General features: G+C 39.0%; 1 protein-coding gene across 1 annotated transcript; it reads left to right on the forward strand.

Moving 5' to 3' along the window:
- The first annotated feature begins 7,325 nt into the window (after positions 1–7,325).
- Positions 7,326–20,730, forward strand: LOC138045442 (uncharacterized). The gene is made up of 3 exons (XM_068891953.1): positions 7,326–7,616; positions 16,622–16,792; positions 18,942–20,730. The coding sequence occupies exons 1-3, from the start codon at positions 7,448–7,450 to the stop codon at positions 19,322–19,324; spliced, it is 723 nt and encodes a 240-aa protein (XP_068748054.1). The 5' UTR covers positions 7,326–7,447; the 3' UTR covers positions 19,325–20,730.

Raw genomic sequence — 20,730 nt, forward strand, 5'->3', positions numbered from 1 at the left:
AACCCTAATAAAAGGATCAAAATTAATCAGACTACCAATATAACGGGGTATCTGTTCCACAGTTACGTAACTATTTAGATAAACGAGATTGAGATATTCCCTGAATACCAGACATTTGAGTGTTTACAGTCCCAGACACCTCTTAATACGAACAATTTGTTTTGTTGGTGACGTTGTAGGGCTTTTGAGCAAAACACGATTTATATATACAGAGCCTTTTCATTCACTCGATCAGCAGGTTTGTATTTCAACTGACACTTGTGGAAAATATCTGCATACAGAGAAACCACTGTTTCTCTGTTTTTGCGACACCAACATGGCCGTCATGACGTCATGTGCATATAAGCGTTAGCCAATCACAACAGGCACACACAATCAAACGAACCAATCACAACGCAAGGCAAATAGAAGCAACCGGTGCTGTAAAGAGCGGGAAAATTCCTGCGAACATGTCGCAAGCAGCGAGAATTTTAAGCCAATCACTAAGCGTGCACTTGCAAAAGCTAAAAAATGGGTAATTTATTTTCCTTTACAAATATCAAAGTGTTTTCTGGTAATCAGAAGTTGATAGTTCTGAATTTCTTTCAGCTTTCTCTAATTTTCCCCTTTATTATAGTGTGCAGACAGTATGTGACCTTACTCATTTTCTAGATGCAATTGAGTTAAGTTTGCAAAATTCTTGCTATCAAGGGTGTTTTTGTCCATTCGTTTACTATACTCTACGCTTTGCAGGAACTAGAAGCAGAAATTAAATAAACGTAATTTGTAAATTGATAACAATATGGGTTTTTATGTTTGTTCTGAATGCGCGAGCCGGCGGAATTCTGCGAATCCTGCAATCCGATTGGCTCTGGCAAGGGGCGGTTGCGTGAGCTTGTGTGATGAGCCGGCGCCAGGTGACTTAACATGGCTATATTGAAATGTTTTAGATCAAAAATAGATTTTTTGAAGCCTTTTATAAATACTTTTAAAAGTAAACAGTGTTGCTTAACGAATTAATAAATATTGTGAACAGAATCAACCGATCATTGCGATTGCCTGATATTTCGCTTTTGATAATAAGCATCGCAGGCCAGCCTTTAGCAATGGTCCCCAGTCAGAGCACACCTTTTAAGACAAAAAAAAAATTAAAGTTAAACAGGTTATTCACCGGCCTTGGTCGGTCCGTATATGGAAAAACTGTGCCCGAAGTCTCGAGTACGGTCCTATATGGACCTTATCCGGCTGGTGAATAACATATATTTACTGAAAGGAGAAAAGGATGTTTCTTTTATGCATGGCGACCACGTCACAAAAGATTCTTCTGGTGTTTGATCGCAAGGACATAATCTACTGAGACAACCAAGAGTCCTCCAGTATTGGCAAGGACTGAATTCTTTTTCCCTTCAACGTTTATTCTGAGATCTATGTGCGGAAGCACAAAGAGAATAAAGCCGGAATAAATTAAAGTTTCGTTTTTTAGAAAGTAACCACCCTGTTTGCTTAGAGTCAATAAACATACAATCAAATTAAATATCTCCGCGGGGCTGAGGGTGAAAGAAAGGACTGATATGCGTATTAAAAATGAGCAATGCACTAGTTAAAGTTGAATTTATTAAACATTTTGTGAAATGTACACTGATCAATGTGCCATATCATGCACCGGAATTCATGGAAGAGTCTAGCCGCAACAAGAAATGTTTTTAATTAAAACGTTTGTATCTGATTTAATTATTTCTCCTGATATCATTTTAAGAAGAGATGACTATTGGCTTTTTTGGTTCAGTCGCCTTTTTTTTAGCTTAACTTACCTTTTGTATTGTGTTTTTGTTGCAACATTTCCATCCATTTCTTCATGCTATGATCTAGTAAGTGTTTTTAGCGTTGACAGAGATTTTCATTTCAAAGTCGACATAAAAGATACTACTTATTAAGATCCAGTATAAATAAAAAAGAGGTTAAGCTATCTTGTGATTGGTATAACATGTATTGTGAAATTGCAATTAATGGCGTTTTGACCCTTGATATTGAATCTACGTCATAGGAGCTAAACTAAAATCAAAACAGTTCGTATCTAAGGTTAGCCGCAAAGTTTATTAAAAAAACCGGGAAAACCCCTTCGTGTTATATTTAGCTTAGGGTAAATGTAGCTGTTTATCTCTACTTGAAGAGCAGCATTTGCGAGATACTTTGTGAGGTTAATTGTCTGTATTCCGAGACACGATTGATTTAGCGGCATTTCTGGGCTGTAGAAGTTAAAGTTCTTATAAGCATGGATTAAAATTCGGTGTTACTTTAACGGGGCTACCTGTAAACCCGATATCAACGAGTTGACCTTCATTCTTAGTTGCAGTTAGTTCAAAACAAAAGAATGTAAATATCATTTTACAAGTTCGTCTAGAGTGCTTCTTACGAAAGATATTGAAGTTCAGCTGGAAGTTGAGGAAAAGAGCTGCAAGGGGACACTTGGTGACGCTTATTGAAGAGCTCTGGGGAACCCTCTGAAAGAAACTGTCTTCTCATTGGTTTTTGTCAATAAAAAGCTTCTCTGATTGGTGCATTCATGTTTTCACGAGGAGTGAGCAGGCGCCGTAATTAGCGCCGTAATTTATCTGTCCACAAGTCTTCCGTTTTTCTTCTCCACTTCGATCTTTAACCCATGTAAGGCAAATCCTGACAGATTTGGCGAAAATGGCTACTTAAAGTGGCCTTGCCATGTTCTCTTTTGTTGTTGTTGTTTGAACGGGGTAGCCCTTAACTACCAAACCGTTGCTACGGACTCCTTCAAATAGTCATTTCTCCAATTCTTTTAACTCTACAGTTATCCTTTTTTGTTTCTTTGCCAAGTGTGTTCTATTTAACATTCCTTCGTCTGGTTCGACTCACAACCATATTTGGTAAATAACGTGACCAAATTTGAAAATGCCTAAAAACTCAACGAGGTAACGATGTTTTCACAAATTTTTGACGCAACAGTATGAGAACATTCAAAGACAAAATATGTAGCATGGATTTTAAAAGAAATAATTATTTTTCAAAACAATTATGACGTCATAAGGCCCTCCTTTGATACACTTTTCAAAATACCAGTTCCATTTTTTTGTCCAAACAGAAATTCCATGCTACAGTTTATAATGTGACGGTTCCCATCCGGTGAAAAAGGGTCTCTTCCTTTCGTTTCCTGAGAGCCTTCACATGTTTTTTACTGAAACGCACGGCAGAGGACTGGGACTAGTTGCGCATGCGCCTTCTGTTTGAAGTGATGTCAAATTTCAATTGAAAAAGCTACTTGATAGAACCATTCATGCATTCTTTTTGTAGGGCTCTTTGACTAAAAAGCTTCCCTAGCAACCATTGTCTTTCTGCAGTTAAGTGCCACCTTCCTTGAGTTATTAATAAGCTTTGCTTACTGAAATACCTGTTTTTAAGTATTTATTTCCACATGACGTAATTTCAATGGAATAAAAGTACGTTTATTAATGCATATTGTCTCATACTATTTGTATTTCTCCTGCAATATCGGAGGGGAAAATCTTTACATCCAGAAGTACATGGCCTTGAATCAAGATCATTAGCTTCCGATACATTATATAGTTTCGCCGGGCCAAAAACTCGTACCGCATAAATATTCTTGTGTACTGGCATTAAAGTGCTTGTCTCGTATTCCAAGGAAGCTGCAAAACAGCTCACTTCTTTTCGTCATTCTGACCTTCATTTTAATGTTAATGTTTTTATCTTTACTGAAGTGCTGGTGAACAAATAGACGGATATTTTAAAGTCGATAGATTTTTTGGAAATCGAGTCCAGACCCCGCGCAATCGCTTTCAGGGTTTCAACGGAATTGTCCATAGCCTTCTAATGAAGAAAACCACACCTGTAGGAAGAAGGTCAATTTGTTAGGCTCTTGTGTTCCCTTGAAAGGACTTAATAAACTGAGATGGAAGGATATGAAGATGGGCTACAGATGAAGTTAACCTTGTGACACTGTAAGTTCGTGATAATTCCCTTTGGAACTTAACAGGAACATGTGTTTAACAATGAATATTTTTTCCCTTGTTGCTTATTTTTAGTCAGGATCTTTCTGTTTGATTGAGCAATGTTACCATAAACTGAACTGAATTCAAATATTCCGAAAGTCACACAAAGTGGTCACCATAAAGAGAAACTGAATGTTGATCTGTATGAGTGATTAAGAATGGTTACAAAACGATCTTCTAGACAATATTTCAAGGGTGAAAATATTCAAGCTCGGGACGAAATTCGAGACTGACTCACTTACTACTGGAGACTGATCATTTATTTCTTTGTTTCTGTACCTCAGGCGGTATTTTGGATCCAATTCTTGACTCCAGTTCCACAAGTTATGCCATATATCAAGTGATTTGAATATGCGTTTTACATATAAACTATGCCTATGATTTTTGTGTCACAAAAATTATCACAGTAAACCTAATCGGTTCCCTGAGGGAAAGAAGAATCTTGGATGAAACTCAAAACCGTACCCATGTTTGGAGTTTTCATTATTCGGTATTTTTTTGTTTTCAGAAAGTAAAAAGCCCGCACTTTAACATAGGAAGGATGACTTAATATCGACAGTAAACACTTCAGTAGCTTATACTTGCCAGGATCTACTAACCCTAATAAAAGGATCAAAATTAATCAGACTACCAATAGAACGGGGTATTTGTTCCACAGTTACGTAACTATTTAGATAAACGAGATTGAGATATTCCCTGAATACCAGACAGTTTGAGTGTTTACAGTCCCAGACACCTCTTCATACGAACAATTTGTTTTGTTGATGACGTTGTAAGGCTTTTGAGCAAAACACGATTTATATATAGAGAACCTTTTCATTCTCTCGATCAGCGGGTTTGTATTTCAACTGACACTTGTGGAAAATATCTGCATACAGAGAAACCACTGTTTCTCTGTTTTTGCCACATTAACATGGCGGTCATGACGTCATGTGCATATAAGCGTTAGCCAATCACAACAGGCACACACAATCAAACGAACCAATCACAACGCAAGGCAAATAGAAGCAACCGGTGCTGTAAAGAGCGGGAAAATTCGTGCTAATTTGCCTCAAGCATGGCGCAAAAAGCCAATCACTAAGCGTGCCCTTGCAAAAGCTAAAGGATGGGTAATTTATTTTCCTTTACAAATATCCAAGTGTTTTCTGGTAATCAGAAGTTGATAGTTCTGAATTTCTTTCAGCTTTCTCTAATTTTCCCCTTTATTATAGTGTGCAGACAGTATGTGAAGTACGACGTCACCTTACTCGTTTCAGTTCTAGATGCAACTGAGTTAAGTTTTCAAAATTCTTGCTATCAAGGGTGTTTTTGTCCATTCGTTTACTATACTCTACGCTTTGCAGGAACTAGAAGCAGAAATTAAATAAACGTAATTTGTAAATTGATAACAATATGGGTTTTTATGTTGCGAGCCGGCGGAATTCTGCGAATCCTGCAATCCGATTGGCTCTGGCAGCGGGCGGTTGCGTGAGCTTGTGTGATGAGCCGGCGCCAGGTGACTTAACATGGCTATATTGAAATGTTTTGGATCAAAAATAGATTTTTTGAAGCCTTTTATAAATTCTTTTTAAAGTAAACAGTGTTGCTTAACGAATTAATAAATATTGTGAACAGAATCAACCGATCATTGCGATTGCCTAATATTTCGCTTTTGATAATAAGCATCGCAGGCCAGCCTTTAGCAATGGTCCCAAGTCAGAGCACACCTTTTTAGACAAAAAAAAAAAAAATTCTAATTAAACAGGTTATTCACCGGCCTTGGTCGGTCCGTATATGGAAAAACTGTGCCCGAAGTCTCCAGTACGGGCCTATACGGACCTTCCGGCTGGTGAATAACATATATTTACTGAAAGGAGAAAATGATGTTTCATCTTTTATGCATGGAGACCACAAAAGATTCTTCTGGCGTTTGATCGCAAGGACATAATCTACTGAGACAACCAAGAGTCCTGCAGTATTGGCAAGGACTGAATGCTTTTTCCGTTCAACGTTTATTCTGAGATCTATTTGAAGTGGAAATTGTACGGAAGCACAGAGAGAATAAAGCCGGAATAAAGAGCTTCGTCTTTTAGAAAGTAACCACTCTGTTTGCTGAGGGTCAATGAACATACAATCAAATTAAATATCTCCGCGGGGCTGAGGGTGAAAGAAAGGACTGATATGCGTATTAAAGATAAGCAGTGCACTAGTTAAAGTTGAATTTATTAAACACTTGGCATGTTGTGAAATGTACTAACATGTGCCATATCATGCACCGGAATTCATGGAAGAGTCGAGCCGCAACAAGAAATGTTTTTAATTAAAACGTTTGTATCTAATTTAATTTTGTATGCTCCTGATATCATTTTAATTACCGGTAAGAAGAGAAGACTATTGGCTTTTTTGGTTCAGTCGCCTTTTTTTTAGCTTAACTTACCTTTTGTATTGTGTTTTTGTTGCAACGTTTCCATCCATCTCTTTACACTATGATCTAGTAAGTTTTTTTAGCGTTGATTTTCATTTCAAAGTCGACCTAAAAGATACTACTCTTTAAGATCCGGTATAAATCAAAAAGAGTTTAAGCTATCTTGTGACTGATATAACATGTATTGTGACATTGTAATTAATGCGATTTTGGCCCTTGATATTGAATCTACATCACAGGAACTAAAATAAAATCAAAACAGTTAGTGTTATACCTGTGAACCCGATATCAACGAGTCGACCTTCATTCTTAGTTGTAGTCAGTTCAAAACAAAAGAATGTAAATATTATTTTAATTCGTCTAGAGTGCTTCTTAGGCTAGCTGTTGTGGATCAAGGTTTTTTTATTGTACGCTTCCTAGAAATCACCTGCTTAGCTAAACCGAGTGACATTTTAAATAAACTTCATCTCAGTAACCATTTTATTCTTCCTAAATAATATTGTGAGAGTCGTCCACATTTTGTTTGCGTGGGATGTTGCAATTACGCGGCTGGCAGCCGAGTTTCATGCAGTAACTGCAATACTGAGCTAAATGATCGTAATCTGTGAGTTTGCTTAACAGTTTGCCCCTAAAGTTTTTGGAACAAAGCTGGGGCCTTTTAGGACACCAATTTTATGCCCAAATACGGACAGAAATAAGATCGACGCTGCATGCGCGGGAAAATGTACGAGCTACGTTAAATCTAAATGACAAATTTCCAGGTCTGAACCAGATCATGAGCTTCTGATATAATATAATACGTCGAGAACGTAATGACGCAATATTTCGAAAAAACAGATGGTTTGCTGTCCGATACAAGGGGTTATAAATGATCTCGGGGAATTATACATTTTTCCCGGCTAATCTTGCTTCTTGATTCTATTTTAATTTTCCGTGAGGTCATATTTAGAAATTTGCGAGCTTTGAAAACGTGTATAAAAGGAGGGAATATTTTGAAATTTAGTCAAATTCCGACGAAGACATTGCAATGCAACTGTACGCGTTGGTTTTCTTCCTCATAGGTTCCGCCTTAGCGGAATTGAAGGCTGAAGAGAAGAAAGAAACTGGCGACTTGTGGAGGGATTCCATGAGAAGTGACGAGCTTCTTCAGGACGAGAAGGAACTCTATCACGATGGTCCAGTAGATGAGGAAAACGGTTAGTGTATTTACGCCGATCGACTGTCGTCTTTTTGACGAACTACGCCTTCGATTCTAAAGTATGCCACAGCCATCATCGATTAATAACATTTCTTAATTCATTTACCGGTCTCGATGATTCAAAATCTCTATCATTGGTAGATGGCCACCCTTCGACATTTCAGCCCTATCAGTTTGCAGTTTGTTGTATGTCACCTAAAAGCTTCAATACCGAGCACATTTAGTTGGAACACTTAATGAATGGTCTAGAATCAGAGATTGCAGCTTATCCCGTTTTCCTTCCCCCTCCCCTCAATTCAATTTTGTATGGGAATTTTTCGGGCAACTGCTCGTTGGTTTTAAAAAAAAAATTAGGTACCTTTAGATTGCAGTACGAGGACGAGAACGAGTACGAGATTTGACTGCCTGTTTTTAGCGAAAATTTTTATAACCGGGACGACTAATCTTACTCTTTGTTAGTAGCATAGGTTCCTCCGTCGTTCTTATTGCTGGTAACTGAGCCTTTTCCTGATAGAACGAGATGCTTCCGTGAAGCATACACTGGGTTGCCTGTGGTACGTGCTACAGAAAATCAGAAGGCACTGAATTGTGTGTTATTGAAATACAGCATTCCAGTCTCTGAAGAATAACAAATAAAAGAGAAGCGAGAAACATTGGCTTCTGGGCTGACATGTTGATATTTTTCAAGTTCCCTCACAACTTCTTTTTACCACAAGTGTGCCCTCTGAGCATCTGACAGCCCTATAATACTAAACTTCACTGAAGTCAAGCCCTGTTGAGCGGAGTTAGTATTAGGATGGGAGACCAAAACAATACACCCCTCATAAAAACAGAAGCATCTGACCGAAAATACTATTAACGCTAACAAATGCGAACTCAGCAAGGTACAGATTTTGTTAGCTTGCTTTATGCAAAACAAATATTGATGAAAAAGCAAATAACTATTGATACACAGTTTTTAGAAAGAGCAGAAGGAAGTTTCCGGGACGGTCGATCGAGAATAAAATATTTACGACATGAAAACAACATTAATTTTGAACCGTGAATATAGAATATAAAAAGTTACGATCAGCGACAAACATTTTGGGAGATTTTTGCTACGTTCAAGTAAATTGCAAAATCGAAAGTGACATGGCCGGAATTCAGCGGGCGCCGTGATTAAGTTACCGCGGCATGTCTACTCGCCAAACAGTGAAGCATCTGTGTCAAATGATGGCAAGATACCGGGTTTTTGTAAGTTTCTTTTTCTGTCAAGTGTTATAAAGTTTGACAATGAAATGAGCGAAGTCAAAACAAAGATCAAAATCGCCCAACTCTTGTTTATGCAAAGTCAAAATTTACTCTCCAAGACGCGTACGACGTTATTTATCACCAGGTAATTCCATCATTTTGGAAATAGCAGCTACTTTATTATTCATCTGCGTCACAAGTTTTCACTGATTTTGGGGCTCATTTTGTGGAAACTCAAGCACGCTTCCAACAGGCCTGTGAACCCTTCCTGCTTACAGAGCAATACTAAAAAACTTCTCCCATATCACATTTCAACCTTAAGCTCGAAAATTCAATACACAACATGATATTATAATTCACAAAGGCAGAAAATACCACAGAATCCTTTTCCAGCGAAAAATTTATTGAAACAAACAACATATTTGCTCTTAGAGGCGAAAACCTCTTCCTATTTCATTGCGTGCGTGAAGACAAGAAACTCAATCGTGTCAAATTACTATGTACTTCAGGTAAATACAGCTCACTTTGATTTCGTCTCGACGAGCGATAGATTGTCGTCCAGATTCCTGCCTATTTTATCCAACTGACTTTCCATTATTGAGCTCCATAAGGGTATATTTTGTTTAAGGATCCACTAAAACGCCATTCGCGTTACATGACTTTCGACGCCATTGCAGGCTAAGTTAATGATTCTACTGTGTCCACCAGAGAAATCTACGCAGTTCCACTACCCTCCCGATCCTAAGAAAATACGCGCAGAAGGCTCTACGCACAAAGACACCACTTAGCAGGGGAGTGACAGGCAAGACTTTTACCGACACGGAAAAAAAACAAAAAAAAAAAAAACAAAAAATAAATAAAAACTAGATGCTTCTATGAAGCATACACTGGCTTGCCTGTGGTACGTGCTACAGAAAATCAGAAGGCACTGAATTGTGTGGTATTGAAATACAGCATTCCAGTCTGTGAAGAATAACAAATAAAAGAGAAGCGAGAAACATTGGCTTCTGGGCTGACATGTTGATAATTTTCAAGTTCCCTCACAACTTCTTTTCACCACAAGTGTGCCCTCTGAGCATCCGAAAACTTTGTAATACTAAACTTCACTGAAGTCAAGCCCTGTTTCGCGGGGTTAGTGTTGGGATGGGAGACCAAAGCAATAAACCCCTCCTAAAAAACAGAAACATCTGACCGAAAATACTAGTAACGCTAACAAAAGCAAACTCGCCAAGGTACACAGTCTGTTAGCTTGGTTTATGTAAAACACATATTAATAAAAAAGCAAACAAATATTGATACACAGTTTTCAGAAACTGAGAAAGAGCAGAAGGAAGTTTCCCGGACGGTCGATCGAGAATAAAATATTTACGACATAAAAACAACATTAATTTTGAACCGTGAATATAGAATATAAAAAGTTACGATCAGCGACAAACATTTTGGGAGATTTTTGCTAGCATCCGGCTAGGCGTACATCTCTGCGACTCGATACCGCTTGCACTAACTTTAAGATCAGGAACTTTCTTCTTCAGGAAACTTTCACAGTTCTGTGCTTCTCTCCTTTGGCATTTGGTTGCAGTGCAGTTCATATCATGATTTTCACATATTTGTTCATTTAGTACACATTTGTTCTCAACATATAAACTTTCTTTCAGTTTGCGGACCAACCCCGGCCAAAACAATCGCTCAACAGCATCTTTTAGTGTGGGTCTACCGCAAACGGCGTGTGCATAAGTGAGTTGTTTGAGCGTTCCGAGGAAGAAGCTTAATACAACAAAAAGCAATATGCTCACAAACGACATACTGTCATGGGCTACACACTTCGCCACAACTTGATCGCGCAAACAAATGATATTTGGTATGATCACGCTCAATCATATGGTTTTGCCTGTCAATAAAAGGCATTATCATACTTATTATACTTAGGATCGAAATTCTCCAAGCACAATTAGCTATTTTAACAACTTGTTTCCTCAGAAGGACGTCTCTGAAGCTGCCCAATCAAAACATGACGACTTCTATCCACTTAGTGCTATAAATGCCTGTTTCCCTTCGTTTATTTCAGGAGGGGTTAGTTAGTATCTGTCTATCTTTAGAATCTCTCGACTCCTGCCTCGTGTTGCTATCGCACACCCACTAAAATTCGCTCATTCCTGGTCGTTTTATTTCTACTCGTTTAGAACCAAACAACTACCTCCTAAATGTCAACACCAGTAAATAATCACGCAAACGAAGCCAATGGTGAGAAATAATATTTCAACTGAATAGCTTGAAATAAAATTTGCGCGAAATCTCTCTCTTTAAAAAGTTAAAGAAATATAAGGGCCGTTTATACGAGAGAAAATAAAACGCGAACAGTCCATATGAATGATGCAAAATCTACGTTCACAGCTTTCTCAAGCCTCGGCTTATCCTGGCCTGGGAGTTTATACTCGTATAAATAGTTCCTTTCGCGTATTATGTACGCCGCGTCCAGAGTAAGCCACGGCTTATTTTCTCTCGTATAAACGACCCTAATATTGTTGTTTTCTCAAGTTAACAATAACTTCATTTTACACAAGAGTGACTATACTGAAATCTTTTTCTGACCTTAATTAAAAACGATCGCCAGCTGTAATCATTTGCCAGAACAATCATGCCTACAAATTCCTGTCATCTTTATTTAATGCGTATTAAATTTCAACTCACTTATGCAAATTAGTTAAACTCGAATACTACACAGCACTGATGAATCACAACAGTTGAAACATCTCACAAAAACCTTTTCCAGCATGAAATTTATTGAAACTAACTAAATATTTGCTATTGGAGACAAAAAAAACCCTTTCTATTCCAATTCCGTGCGTGCAAACAAGAAACAATCCGTCTCACAAACCATACGACATGCAAATAAATATATTTTTCAGTTCAAGATTGAACTCTTTCCTAAAGAACCTTTTCCAAAGCACAAAATAGACGACAACCTTTCTTTCCAATAATTCTTCACTGTCACATTTTCAATTATTTTTTTACCTGAAAACTGTACAGCTTGACTGCAAATTAAATGCCAATTGCCAGACAAATGAGATGCCACTTCGGTAAACACTGTGATACATTCAAGACATTCGATTCCTTTTACACCTATACTCAATTTTCCACTTACTGTCGGTGTTCTACATACCAGCACAGTTTATAAAATAAGATTAGAAACAGCACAAACTTTCTCATATCCGACCGCAATTGTTCTCGAAGACAATCCCTCGTCGCTTTTAAGATTCCAGATATTTATTTTCCCCGCCTGTTTCGTTATTCCAATTGACGTTCCATTCTTGATCTCATAAAGGTATATTTTTTCCACTAAAACGCCATCCCCGTTACCACGACTTTCGACGCCATTGCGGGTTTAATAATTAAACGTTCATCTGTGTGCACCAAGGAAATCTACGTATTCCCCCAGCCCCCTCAAACCTAACAAAATACACAGACAAGACTCTATGCACAAAGCCACTACTTAGCAGGGGAGTGACAGGCAAGACTTTTACCGACACGGAAAAAAAAAATAAAAAAAACACGAAACTAAACACAGATTCCAACTGGTTTGCCATAGGCAACCCAGTAACGAGATGCTTCCGTGAAGCATACACTGGGTTGCCTGTGGTACGTGCTACAGAAAATCAGAAGGCACTGAATTGTGTGGTATTGAAATACAGCATTCCAGTCTCTGAAGAATAACAAATAAAAGAGAAGCGAGAAACATTGGCTTCTGGGCTGACATGTTGATAATTTTCAAGTTCCCTCACAACTTCTTTTTACCACAAGTGTGCCCTCTGAGCATCTGAGGGCTTTCTAATAATAAAGTTCACTGAAGTTAAGCCCTGCCGGGCGGGGTTAGTGTTTGGATGGGAGACCAAAATAATGTACCCCTCTAAAAACAGAAGCATCGGACCGAAAATACTATTAACTCTAACAAATGCGAACTCAGCAAGGTACAGATCTTGTTAGCTTGCTTTATGCAAAACAAATATTGATGAAAAAGCAAATAACTATTGATACACAGTTTTCAGAAAGAGCAGAAGGAAGTTTCCCGGACGGTCGATCGAGAATAAAATATTTACGACATCAAAACAACATTAATTTTGAACCGTGAATATAGAATATAAAAAGTTACGATCAGCGACAAACATTTTGGGAGATTTTTGCTACGTTCAAGTAAATTGCAAAATCGAAAGTGACTTGGCCGGAATTCAGCGGGCGCCGTGATTAAGTTACCGCTGTATGTTTACTCGCCAAACAGTGAAGCATCTGTGTCAAATGATGGCAAGATACCGGGTTTTTGTAAGTTTCTTTTTCTGTCAAGTGTTATAAAGTTTGACAATGAAATGAGCGAAGTCAAACAAAGATCACAATCGCCCAACTCTTATTTATGCAAAGTCAAAATTTACTCTCCAAGACACGTACGACGTTATTTATCACCAGGTAATTCCATCATTTTGGAAATAGCAGCTACTTTATTATTCATCTGCGTCACAAGTTTTCACTGATTTTGGGGCTCATTTTGTTGAAACTCAAGCACGCTTCCAACAGGCCTGTGAACCCTTCCTGCTTACAGAGCAATACTAAAAAACTTCTCCCATATCACATTTCAACCTTAAGCTCGAAAATTCAATACACAACATGATATTATAATTCACAAAGGCAGAAAATACCACAGAATCCTTTTCCAGCGAAAATTTTATTGAAACAAACAACATATTTGCTCTTAGAGGCGAAAACCTCTTCCTATTTCATTGCGTGCGTGAAGACAAGAAACTCAATTGTGTCAAATTACCATGTACTTCAGGTAAATACTGCTCACTTTGATTTCGTCTCGACGGGCGATAGATTGTTGTCGAGGTCCAGTACTCGTCGCTTTTGAGATTCATGCCTAGTTTATCCAACTGACTTTCCATTATTGAGCTCCATAAGGGTATATTTTGTTTAAGGATCCACTAAAACGCCATTCGCGTTGCATGACTTTCGACGCCATTGCAGGCTGAGTTAATGATTCTACTGTGTCCACCAGAGAAATCTACGCAGTTCCACTACCCTCTCGATCCTAAGAAAATACGCCCAGAAGGCTCTATACACAAAGACACCACTTACCAGGGGAGTGACAGGCAAGACTTTTACCGACACGGGAAAAAAAAAAAAAACTAAAAAAAAGAAAAAAAGAAAAAAAAGAAAACAAACAAACTAAACGAAGACCTCGACTGGGTTTGCCTTATAAGGCAACCCAGTAATAATAAAAAAAATAAAACAAACAAACTAAACGCAGACCTCGACTGGGTTTGCCATAGGCAACCCAGTAAGAATTCCCAAACTACTACAGTGTTGGTGAGTTGTTTTGACACGAAGACATTTTTGCAAAACCTCGTACTAAAATGACGCGAAGGTGGTTTTGCACGCGCTCACTGTTGTTCTATGAGAAAATCTTGTACTCGTAGCCGCTCTCGTCCTAGAATCTAAAGCTCTCTATTGAAGAAGGGGGAAAACGGGAATTGGCGTTCCAGAAAATATCACGAGTATTGTAATTCAAGCCAGGTCTGTTATTACTGTTATTCAAGTGGTCAATAGAGCATACTAACTAGGCATCGCAAGGGTCTACGTTCGACTCCTACTCGATCAAAATAAAATTATCTTTCCGGTCGAACATCATCCCCGAGCTATCATCGTTTAACTACTCCATCGGCTTTGTGTTCAAGTCCTCAATTTTCATCAACATTATCAAACTGGCTTTTGTTTTCATTTTCTTCGGATTTCTAAATAGCTTAGTTTGGTAATATGTCTGGGAAATCGTATGAATGCGATTTATGGGCACGAACCGTAGGCGAGTGCAATTCGAGGACTTTAAATACATCTTGAGTACTATAAATAACGAAATGCACGTGCAAGTTAAGACGATTTTTCATTTTTTATATACTCCACAAAATTACTCCTTCGCTGTTTCCATAGCAACTTCCGCATTGCGCTCTATAACCTATTTATGCATTCGTCATTGACCAATCGGAAAAGTAATATTCTTTTAAGTAGAGAATAAGCTCGAATACTTCTCGCCCCGAAAGAAAAGAATATCGGAGGCATACGAATGACTCGCGAGCGACTTTCTATATGGAGGAATCTTTGTTTACATTTTTTCCTCATCAGCACAAGAGTATTGTTTTTTAATCAGTCAACCGAGAAAAAAGTGCTAGTACCGAATATTGAAAGTGCATTGCATAATGAGCTATCTCTGGAAATATGAACTTGATATACCATATAGTCTCTGTCTGAGCAATGATCCTTTCAAAATTTGAAATTTTATAAAGAGTGTATAGGATCATAAGCGCCTTTGCCAACCAAGAATAACCCACTTTCGATAAATTAAAACTCAGTCCTAAACAAAAGGCATCATCTCGAGGCTCTGGGGAATAAACTCATTTACCTTATTCCAAAACGGCCGCCATTTAGATATTCTTTTGTTTTTATTGAAATTAGACCTTGATGCCTCGTTCAAGGCAAAATATTCTTTTGAATTTTCAGCTCAAGAACGAGGCATCAAGGGCTAATTTGAATAAAAACAAAAGAATATTTAAATGACGGCCATTTTGGAATAAGGTCTATACAAATCCTTATATTTATTGCCCAGAGCCTTGAGATGATACCTTTTGTTTAGGATTGAATTTCAATATATCGAAAGTGGGCTATTTATTAGTTTTCGACGGCTAATAACTGAGTGACTCGTTATCAAAGCTAAAAGGCAGCTTAAAACTGGAGATTCAACTAAGTGGACTGCTCACGTAACATTGCACTTGTCAACGTAATCAAGGGGTATTAGTCTGATAAAACATATTCCTTATCCCCGTACAACCGATATACAACGAAAGGTAAAGTCGCGCTCGCATAATGATTTAGGAGAAAGGCAAATGGGAACTGAGTGTAGAGGGATGGTGAAGAGGACCGTTCGATATATTAAAATTCAGCTTGAAAGAGAGGTTCTGAGGACAAAGACAAAGGAAAGTGGTTGATATGCAAATATTTTTCACATTCGTTCCAACGTGTTTCTATTGTTTTTGTCCTCACTGCCTCACTATCAAGCTGAGTATTTGATATTTCGAAAATGGCCTATTAAAATTATAAGGAAGGATTACGTTTTTGCAAACGTTGGCCGTGTAGCACATATGTGTAGAACATATGGTGAAGGACCTTATCAGCGATATAACGGTGAAGGAATGTATTGAAAAAACCTTGATGAAAAAAGGCAGTGCCTTTTGAAATATTCAATAGTGCTATGTTTCTACCCCATATGAACCATGTGAACGCTAGCCCTACTAATGGAAATAGGCCCACACAGGGACAGAGAAAAACTCCGACTAGGGTGGGAATTGAACCCATGACCTTCGGGTTAGATCACCGCTCCTCCACCGAGTGAGCTACAAGGTCAGATAGGAGCGGGCCATGGGAACTGAAGATCTTAAAGTCAGGGCAATGAACATGTACAAGTACAAGGAAGGATTACGTTTTTGCAAACGTTGGCCGTCTTGGACTTATATTAGAACAGACTTAATTGATTAGAGTGTAATGTAAAGGTTAGCCCTACTAATTTTTCTCTGTCCTTGTGTGGGCCCATTTCCATTAGTAGGCTAACGCTCACATGGTTCACATGGGATTGAGAACTAGCACTTTACATTACACTCTAATCAGTTAAGTCTATTAAAATTATAACCGTACAAAGAGCGGATGACACGGCAGCTTAAAAGACCATTTTATTTCTTGCAGGATTTGCTTCACTGCCAGCGGTGAAAGCTGAAGAGGAGATTCAAAAGGAAGAGGTGTTGGAAGATGCCATGATAAATGGCGATACCTTTTACGAAGAAGAAGAAGAAGACGACGACGACGACGACGACGACGACGACAACGATAAGGATGGTTGCGGAGGAAAAGAAAACGGTAAGTACGATTTTCATTTTTACAGGGACTTTCATTATAGTCATCGTCATCGTCATCAACATCATTATCAACATCATCATCATCATCATCATGATCAACATTATTATCAATATCATCAACATCAACCATATAATCATCATCGGTATCGCCATCAACATCATCATCATCATCATCATTAACATCATCATGATCAACATTATTATCAGTATCGTCATTATCATCAATTTTATCAACATCATCAACATCATCATCATCGTCGTAATCAGCATCACCATCATTTCATCATTATAACTGCCTTTGCTCACCCTTCTATTTAAGAAAAAGGGGCATTATTCCTGTAAGGCATGATGCTATTTATGTCGTCCACTTTGACTCCCTCTGTTCACGTGGTGCATTGGGCTAGGAATATGAGCCAATCATAGATAAAAGCGGAGTGAGGACAGGGCTAGCTAACGCATGGCAATCTTCGTGACTGGCGCTCTAAGCAATACCTTTACGGAGTCAACTTCGCTTATAAATATCTAGTATAAACACACAGGTGATTATACAAAATCGCGCGCTCTCATTGGCTCGCTATCTCGGATTATCAGCCGATAATCACCTCGACGGACAAAGTGGCTGCCAGTAGTCGTTTTGCCACTGTAAGTGAAGATGATTTCGCGTTGAAATGTTTTTTTTTCTCTTTTTTGAAATAATCACCTGTGTATTTATATTAAAACATTTATTCGCTTCAGGCTCAGTGATTATCTTTGAATATTCAACTGGACTTCGTCTCGGTGAATATTCACCGATAATCACATCGCCTTCGGCGAATAATTGTTAAATAACTTTCTAAGCAAGGACTACCGTAACAAAACAGAAGCACCGGATCCTGGTGAAGGACCTTATCAGTGATTTAAATATTACCAAAAGCTAAAGAGGGCAAGGCTGATATAACGGTGAAGGAATGTATTGAAAAAACCCTGATGAAGAAAGGCAGTGCCTTTTGAAATATTGGCTAATTTCAATATATTCCTTCACTGTTATGTCAGCCTTGCCCTTTTTAGCTTTTTGGATAATCAAACTAGTGCCACTACTTGCAAAGTGAACGGCGTTCACTGTTGTTATTTTAAGGCCGGGGATAATTGTCAACATAAAACCAATTTTAGCTTTGATCTGTGACTACTGCACAAGTAAAGAAATCAGTATCAGTTTAAGTGAGTTTACTATTGCTGACGGGTTAGAGCGAGTGGAACATGACCCTCCATCCAGAATATTGACCAATCACTTCCCAGATGGTCAATTCAGTAATTCTTATATATTTCTGTTAATAATTGAATTGGAAAACAGGAAAATAACAGAAAGTAACCGACATAGCATGCGGCGTATTAGAGCAAGTTTCAATCGACTGTCGTAAAACCAAACCCAAAGTAATTACTTTGGCCAATCAAAAAGGTCGGAGACAATCCAGTAAACCAATAAATACTCGAAGTAATTATACGTAGCCTACTCAAAGCGCGGGAAAATGTGCACGCGCGAGCCACAATTGGTTTTGGTTTCACTTCTGATTGGTTGAAAAAATGGCGCGAGAACTTTGAACCAATCACTGAGTGATTTTAATTCCAAACCAAAGCAATTCGCTAATTACTTTCGACACTCAATTGAAAACCGCTCTACTACTACTACTACTACTACTACTACTACTACTACTACTACTACTACTACTACTACTACTACTACTACTACTACAAAAAGTGCTGATATGTAAACTTTGTCGATGGAAACGAAGTCAAGGAGTCCCGGTCTTTTAGGTCTTGGGTTCCCTGGAGATTTCTTTTCACTCTCATAGCGTCTCTCTCATAGCTTCTTAGGTTGCCACTTGGAAAGAGTCTCAAGCATAAGACAGAGACCAAATGATTGTATGTACTTGGGTCCACCCTATCAGCAAGCTTTCAAATTTATCTGCTAATTCCCGGGCTTCGTACACCTGTTCTTAACCCTGGCAAAAACAGCTGACACGGTGCTCAGTTCTTATTACTACCAGGGTGATCTGTTCATTCCTTACTAGTAACAAATAACTCCAAAAGAATATGATACCAATGCAGCTGAGACGCCTCAGAACCACTGAATCCTCACTCACTCATTCTGGCACAAATTAATTATTTTGCAGGGGAGGGCAAAACAATGTCCGGCAGGCGACGAATACCCCCAAGCCGGCGACGAATACCCCCCAGCCAGCGACGATTACTCCCCGGCCGGCGACGAACACCCCCCAGCGAGCGACGATTACTCCCCGGCCGGCGACGAACACCCCCTAGCGAGCGACGATTACTCCCCGGCCGGCGACGAACACCCCCTAGCGAGCGACGATTACTCCCCGGCCGGCGACGAACACCCCCCAGCGAGCGACGATTACTCCCCGGCCGGCGACGAACACCACCAAGCGAGCGACGATTACTCCCCGGCCGGCGACGAACACCCCCCAGCGAGCGACGATTACTCCCCGGCTGGCGACGAACACCCCCCAGCGAGCGACGAATACACCCCAACTAATGAACTAATGAACGGTGGCAGATGAAAGGCCGATGCTTTAATTTAATTTAATACTTCTTTAAATAAAATTTAATAGCTTAGCTTATTGCATGACTATTCCGATTTAAATCCTGTCTTGTTTTAATTAAAATCACCAGAAGCGTCTCAGTGGGAGCCTACCTCTCCCCTTTTACCTTTTGGATCGGGCGTTTTGACAGACCTAGTTACTTTTAGAAACACTTCCCCGGGAAACGCTGGTTACAGTTAGCCAATTAGTGCTGTAGCTTATGCATTTACAGTCAATTTCACGTTAATTAGCTCTGGCTGAACGGGAATCGAAAAGCTCAAATTAAGAGGTAGAAAGTAATAGAGATACGGATAAATGGTATTCAGGTGACGACTGTCAGAGTAGTGAAGAATCTGACAGTAAGAGTGAGAGTGAGTTAGAAAATAGCCAAGAAAGTGATCGACACAAAGAAGCGACTCGGTCCGAAGAAACGAGGCGCCGATACGGCCAAAAAGGATCCGGAAAACAAACCTAAACAACAAACTCAATCTTTCTGAAGGAGGATGAAATGGAGAAATTGCCATCATGTATTTTGTCACGAGAACAAGCCACTAGCGTTGAGGAATTCATCTACTTTCTACCTCTGAATTTGAGCTTCCCGATTCCCGTTTGGCCGGCATGTTTCAGCCAGAGCTAACTTATGCGAAATTGTAAATGCGTAATCTACAGCACTGATTGGCTTACCGTAACCAGGGAAACGCTGTTTCCCAGGAAAGTATTTCTAAAAATAACTAAATCTGTCAAAACGTGCGACGGAGGAAGGCTTCTACTGATCAGATGGGCTCCTGAATCTCCGATAATTATAACTAGGGCATACACTTTTGCTGATTAGATAAGAGAGAAGAGATTAGATAATTTCCAACAAAGAATCGAATTTTCGTCATATTTTTTTCTGTGTACCGATTTCCTCTGGAGAGAACTAATGACGGATAACGAATAACGAATAACGAATTCGTCAAATCTTTTGTCTATCATACTATTCAATTCTATTGTTAGAAACAGTTGAAGTAACTTTCTCCCTCGATGATCGACTCTTTCGAATATGCAGGTTTGTGATGCCTGCAGTTTAGACTGCGAGCAGTCTTTCTCCTAATTTTCGTAACGCACGACATCGTGCGAGATGTGCAGCCGTAGGTTATACTCGCTGCTAGAAACTCGTTCAAGGGTGTAAAGAGGTATGCTTCCTTTCTCCAGACTCTCCGCGCGCTTTCCTGCTAACTTCAAGGGATTTTTAGGGAAGCTTCCGCGAAATTCTTGATAAGCAGAAAATCAACTCTTTAGTGGCTGTAATTCACGGTGCACGATTAGCAGCATCTGTAACTGTACAATTGCAGATAATATGGAATGTGTCAATAAACAG

Source organism: Montipora capricornis, chromosome 4, assembly GCF_036669925.1.
Source record: "Montipora capricornis isolate CH-2021 chromosome 4, ASM3666992v2, whole genome shotgun sequence".
In the NCBI taxonomy this organism is placed as follows: Eukaryota; Metazoa; Cnidaria; class Anthozoa; order Scleractinia; family Acroporidae; genus Montipora; species Montipora capricornis.